This window comes from Miscanthus floridulus, chromosome 8 (assembly GCF_019320115.1).
Source record: "Miscanthus floridulus cultivar M001 chromosome 8, ASM1932011v1, whole genome shotgun sequence".
Classification (NCBI taxonomy): domain Eukaryota; kingdom Viridiplantae; phylum Streptophyta; class Magnoliopsida; order Poales; family Poaceae; genus Miscanthus; species Miscanthus floridulus.
Genome location: NC_089587.1, coordinates 164,942,571 through 164,949,067, shown reverse-complemented (window position 1 = coordinate 164,949,067; position 6,497 = coordinate 164,942,571). Strand labels below are relative to the sequence as shown.

The 6,497-nt window shown below is 45.2% G+C and overlaps 1 protein-coding gene across 1 annotated transcript; it reads right to left on the bottom strand.

Annotated features, from left to right (window-relative positions):
* Positions 1–882: 882 nt before the first annotated feature.
* LOC136473914 (uncharacterized) lies at positions 883–4,417 on the bottom strand. The gene is made up of 4 exons (XM_066471542.1): positions 4,098–4,417; positions 2,645–2,901; positions 2,101–2,552; positions 883–1,275 (listed from the first exon to the last, which is right to left on the bottom strand). The coding sequence occupies exons 1-4, from the start codon at positions 4,205–4,207 to the stop codon at positions 1,018–1,020; spliced, it is 1,077 nt and encodes a 358-aa protein (XP_066327639.1). The 5' UTR covers positions 4,208–4,417; the 3' UTR covers positions 883–1,017.
* Between the last annotated feature and the right edge of the window lie 2,080 nt (positions 4,418–6,497).

Sequence of the window (6,497 nt, the reverse complement as noted above, 5' to 3'; positions counted from 1 at the left end):
TTTGCTATTTTATTGGATCACCAACGATATGATAATATTGTAGTGATTTTATTTTGCTCCCGTGGCAACACACAGGCAAAGGCCTATTCAGTATGATTCTGGAAAAAAATCAAGTCATCATGCAAGTTACACTGTTTTGTATCTATATAACTTTTAGCTAGCAGCAAATAGTTTTCTTTTTTTATGTTCTGCAAAATAGTCCATACAGCTTTTCCAATGTGCAGTTTCCTACTGATGTCATTGTTGCATATTTTGTTTAAAAAAAAATCAGCGTAGTAGAAATTGATTATTGCCTATTAGTTTTCTAGACTGCAGAATGTTTTCTAGATTGATGGAGTTTTTCATCAATAGTCAACATGAAACCTGCAGATCATTTTCATCTAAAGAAATTCAACAACTACACCACCTGAATATCCAAAGAAACAAGCTAGCTATTGGAGATGGCTTTCTCAGAGAGAATAGAGGAGTGACGATGGCTTTTGTTGCTGGCCTGAAGGAGGAAAACTGCTACTGTGGTTTTGTAATGTCTGTGGACTCAGGAAAGGAACATATCAAAGCCTCAAGAAGTTGCGAGCTTGAATTCTGGAGCACGTTCTCGAGTTCCTCGTGTTGCAAGAAGTTGCAAGCTTGAATTCTGGGCATCACATATCAGAGCGTCAAGAAGTTGGTCTCTCTTTATTTAGACTCTTTAAATATGACTTGTAAATTCATTTTTATGCATATTTTGTTCCATTATTATTTTGTCTTCTAGTGCAATGTACGGGCGAACACTATTTATTTATCTATTGATTTTGACCCACCATTTTTTTCATTCTTATCGCATTAGAAAATTGTAAGACTCCCGTAGCGACGCACGGGCATATGCTAGTATTGACTATAAAACACAACATTTTATTGAAACAAAAAGATCCATGTATACATGTACATAATATACACTCTGCTCGCCACCGTTCCAAGCATCCATGGCCATATGAGCAAACCAGGGCACAAGCATTTTCAAGCTCCCACGGACCGGAGTCAACCATTCAGGCCCAAGTTCTTCCTCGTCTTGCCGACGAAAACATCCCCAGATTTGATCTTGCCTGGCAAGCACCCGCAGAGCGTCAGCAAGGGTAACTGAAGCAGGCCTTCCTTCCTTCCAAGAGAGACGAGTGCCAGCGGGTAACCGGGGCTGTAAGTTGCCAGTTTGCTGTTGGGCAAACCCTTGATCAGTAACTTCAGGTTCTTCCCCACTAGCAGGGCGTGCTTGTGGGCGATGTACGCTTGTTTGATTTCCTGAACATTGATGGATATTAGTGCCAACAACTTCAGTGTTCTTGCAATAACGTTGCTAGTTCCAACATTAAAGATCAATGATGCTCTATGGGGATCCTTTTTTTTTTTTCAACCAAGGGTACTCCATGGACAGTATAAAAAATTAAGAAACATGAATTGTAATGATCAGTAATCAGTATCCACTAGACAGACAAGTCTTTATCCAGAGCATCATAATGAAGGAAAGGAACACCTTCAATTATTCGATAGTGAGAACTGTCATATCATTCAACTGCCAAGAATTAGGTTACTGCAGATTAATCATTTAGATTATTATCTAACGGCCAAGATGACGGAAGGGCATGCGTGCAACTAGGAGATGATTTTCAAATATCAGTGGTCTCCCTGAACTAAAGTCATGTGAGTGTCAATGTGTCATGATGGTTCAGTACATCGGTGGATGTGAATGGGACAATGCCAAAATGGTAGAAGGTTTTAGGAGTAACCATAAATGAAGCGTGTCATCTGCAAAACAATTGAAGCCTATATATCTGTATACAAAGACATGCACTAATGGAGAATACTCATTCGTTGTAAAGTTTATAGTTATACTGTGTGCAAGTTTTCAATTTGTTCTGCTGGGAAAACCGAGAGTAATCAACCTACATAGACATGCACTCATTAACAGTTCAGTCTGCACAAATTTTGGCAGTACTTCAGTTTAGGTCAAGTGGTTGTTATTCTCTACAAATTTAAGTCATCGTGGTTGGGACAAGGAGAAACCAGCCTAAAAAAAGTAACAGTAAAAAACAGAAGGAAAATCACAAGTTGGAAGTGAAAACTTACAGGAATATCTGTGATATCACCAATTGCGAAAATGTTATTATAACCTTTCACTCTTAAATCCTTTTCCACCATTACTCTCCCCTTGCTATCCATAGATTTCTTTAGGATGGTATCATGTAGCCAAGAAGAACTCAGTGGCCTTGTAATGCACACAAAGTGGCAATCAGCTGTTACTGTTTCTCCGCCTGATGTCTTGTACACCTTCTCTGTGTCTGATAATGAGCCCAAGTCAACCGATTGCTGAAGAAGCACGTCTACTTTCTTCGAAGTCAGCCAATCAAGGCACTTCTTTGAAGCCTTTTCTCCAATGAATTCGAGTAGACGCGGTCCTCTATGGATAAGGGTCACCTTCTTCCCTGGGTAGTCTACCGCAATCTCTGCAGCTAGTTCAACACCAGTTGGACCACCTCCAATTATCATCACAGATTCTGATGACTCTATCTTCCCATTATCTGTAACAAGCATATGCAAAACAAAATATAAGCGTGACAGGGAAGGTCACAAAAGCGTAACTGTTTTCAGTATGTGGTTTGACTGCAGTTACCTCTCTGGAATTCCTTTAACCTCTCAGCTCTGCTTGCAGGAGAAGTGAACGCATGGCCAGTCGCTATGACAAGATAATCATATGGAAGAGAGTGTCCATCAGCAGTCAGGACAGCGTGTTCAGTGATATTGACTGCAGAAGATGTCACGATGGTTGCGTCGTTGAGGTAATCTTTGTGATAGACCAATGATCTCTCAGCAAAAGATGGTTCCACCATCGACCGCAGCTCAGCGCAGGGGATCTCCAGGTACTCTTTCCTGTCATCAGAAAGGGATAGCATGTATGAAGGAACATTCTAACTATGATCAAGTGTGAACCAGGTGATGTTCCATTACATTCACCATCACTACATCAGGTTAGTAAGCTATCACCAGCACAGAGTAGATACATAATTTTCAGAAATTCCAGAGTGCTTCTTAGCAGCTAGCAGCTAATTAGATTCAGAGCTTGAAGTTGAAGTTCGTATGTAGACAAGAAAACTCAAAATCATCCCCATTTCTATACACCCCCCCCCCCCCTCCCCCCCCGGATTCACTAGATCCGGGCCGATCTCGAATATGGGCCTTGGGCCACTAGGGCCACGGCCCTAGGCGTGGCCCAAATACCTGGGCCAAAATCTCTATGTTCGCAACCGGCCCAGGTAGAAGACTTTCCACGAGCGCTGCCCTCCCGATCTCCCCCGCACGGCCGCACCCAAGAATCCCCGACTCTACGACTCCCGTCTCCTCTCCTCCGTCCTCCCGTTCCTCTTCCTCCGAACTTCGGCTCTCCACATCAATCCTGCGGCCTCCGCCGGCCCGCCACAAGGCCGCAAGGCATCAGGGGGGCAGGAGCAGTCCCGGTCCGCAGGGTCTGGCCATTGGCCGCTGGGCAGCTGGCCCGCCTGGCCGGTGGCTGCAGCCGCTGCCGCGCTGACCAGCGAGCGCCGTGGGCAGGGCGCAGGGCACCGGGCACTGGGTACAGTCGTTGCTTGCTTGCCTGTTGACAGAAAGCTAGCTATAGCAGACTACAGACACTTGACTTGAGGCCAATTTTTAGGCTTTTAGTTAGGTAAATTTTCCATTCTCAGATCCAAGTTTTGTTTTAATGTTGATCTTCTGATCTAAAAATTCTATGAATGTTTAATTGATTGGGTCGATTCTGAAGAGGAGCAAGAAATAAACTTTTTTTCCCTCTAAATTAAGTTGTGTGCATGAAATTGAGATATCATCTAAATTTTTGTATTTATGAACTAGTCTCGTTGTGTATCATTGTTAGGTCTGGTATCTGTGGTAGATATGCACATTTTGATAGTGGCCCTAGGCGTTAAAACTGACCAGCTCCGCCACTGCGTGGAAGCACGCACAGGCACGGCAGCCAGTCCAAGCAAGCAAGCAGCCGGTCGGCTCGTGGTTTCCGCAAACGGGTGGTCGGCGCAGCAGCGGAGCGGGCGAGGAAAGAAAGAGGGGCTTACGGGTCGACGAGGACGACGTCGGCGTGGCCCTGCATGTTCTTGGCGAGGAGGGAGCCGCCGGAGCCGCCGCCAACCACCACCACCCTCGCCTTCTCCCCCGCCCCCGCCATCGCCGGAGCCGGACGTTCTCCCCCTCGCGCGCGCCCCACCCAGCTGACAAACTCCCCAAGCCACCAGCTCACGCGGCGTTATTAACGAAGCTCGCGGACCGCTGGCGACTCGGGTACTCGACCGATGCGATGGGACGGTGGAGCGCCATGACGCCGACCTTTATCAACTTGCGTTTGAACGTGAACGCATGTCTTAATTCTCCTACACGACTACACGCAAGGAACTGTGATATTATAATTAATTATTATAATAAATAAACTATAAATTAACTAAACAAAAAATCACGAATGTAATCATGTGGATTCGATTTTTGATCTCTCATACCTTTTATTATTATTTTTTATCTCAGAAGATCAGATACACTAGTATCTTTTACATTTTCTTTTTTGGTTTTTTGTTGTAAAAAAATTAGAAGCAATCAACCGTAACGTGCATGATCACATGGTCAAAGATAGCCTAGCCAGCGGGTTACCGAAATAACCGCCGTCCCTTCCTAGTGCCCTGCAACATTGCAGATCCTCTGATCCTCATCTTCTTCACCTCTCCAACATGAAGGTCAAGCAGGAGGTATGTAGTTTTTTTTTAAAAAAAAAAGGTATATAGGGTTTTAGGTGGCTGTTGCATCCCGTTTTGCCATTCATCGTTATTCATATGGATGTTTAAAAAAGTTTTGATTTGTTTATAGTCCCATTCGGTTTACTCCATATTCGTCTGGTTCGGCTTCTTTTTTCAGCTGGAATAGTGTTTTCTCTCATAACAATTCAGCCAAAATATTATTTTTTCACCTAGTTTCAGCCAAAATTCAGCAAGCCGAACAAAACCTATATGTCATTAAATTTAACTAGCAATTATATCCGTGTGTTGCACGGAGTTACGTGACCATTTGAACGACTCGTGGCTTAGACATTTATGGAATGGTTGCGTCATTTGTTTCAACATGTATTGAAGGACGCGTGCGGGTAAAGGTCATGACCGCAAGCATGGTGTGCGGTATCTGGAAGGTGTTTCTGAGAAATAGGGTAAGTATCCCCTGTGTGGCCATGCATTCTTCCAGCGCTCCAACATATTTCATCGGCCTGCTTACTTGCATGAGAAGAGGGGATAGAATAAAAACAGAATGGATAAGGCATATCATCTAATAAACTATTATGTACCACTTTAGATGTGAAACCTCTGGCAGTCTTTTTTTTTCCCCATTTTTTCTCGAACCTGTCCAGAACCAAAAGGGGAGATAAGAACAAAAGAAACACACATTTGAGATCAGATCTGAGATCAAGAGGGAGGAGAGGCTAGGAACCTTGATGTGAGAATGGCGGCGAGGTAGATTTGAGAGAGGTATATGCTTGGTGACGACGATGAGGATGAGGGTGGCCTGGAGCCGGCGATTCCGGCCTGGTCTGACCTGCGGCTGATCCACATGCGCAGGCACCGGCAGGGGCGGCCGCCGCACCCGCATCTGCACTAGTTGCCGCCGGCAGGTGCCCAACCGCCGTATCCGTGTCGAGACCGGCCGGCACATGCACGGTGGAGGGGGAGCGGGGGAGATATCACGAGGCTACTATAAAATTTTTAAAGCTAAAGTTACCACTATTTTACCATAAAAATTCCTACAATATTTAACATAATAATATTAAACACTCTCAAATGATTTAATAGCTCCTAGTATCAATAAGTATATATATGAACTAAATACACTAACAGATAGAACAAAATTTTAGGAACTTAACAGAATTAGTTTCATAATTTTTAGAAAATCTATATGATTTTATATTAATTACCAAAGTTCAGCTCAGAATTAAAATGAAAAGCTATTTCTATTCTCCACGAAAAAACTAAACCGATTTCGGCCCAACGTGGTCCACGCGACGCAATGCGCGGGCGAGCGCACGGCGGCCCGCGGTGCGACCCGCGGCGAGGAATCCCGCGCGCGCTAGCACATTACCAAAAACGCCCTCGCGTTATTAGAAAATAGCGCGAACACTACACGCACTATTTCTATAGACAACGACTTTGCAACTGAACCATCAGATCTTTCACCTCTTTACAACGACAAGGCCCCCGGCCTTCCCCGCACGCTCCGGCGCGGCGAGCAGTGGCACTGGCGCTTGCGTCGGCCACACGGGCCACACAAGACCGACGCTCAGGGGCACATCGCGAAGCGATGGGCGGTGGTGGCACGAACGGGGTGAAGCAGAGCAGCCTCTCCCCGGCGGCTGACGGCCTATAACGGCGGCAACCGCGTTTCAGTGAGCCACAGCGCTAACAGGACGGTAGAGATAGGGGATAAGC

Coding starts and splice junctions, on each gene's coding strand:
- LOC136473914 (XM_066471542.1), bottom strand. CDS start 4,207: ATGGCGGGGGCGGGGGAGAAGGCGAGGGTGGTGGTGGTTGGCGGCGGC. Junction 2,902..4,097: donor GACGTCGTCCTCGTCGACCC/GTAAGCCCCTCT, acceptor TTCTGATGACAG/GAAAGAGTACCTGGAGATCC. Junction 2,553..2,644: donor GTTAAAGGAATTCCAGAGAG/GTAACTGCAGTC, acceptor TGCTTGTTACAG/ATAATGGGAAGATAGAGTCA.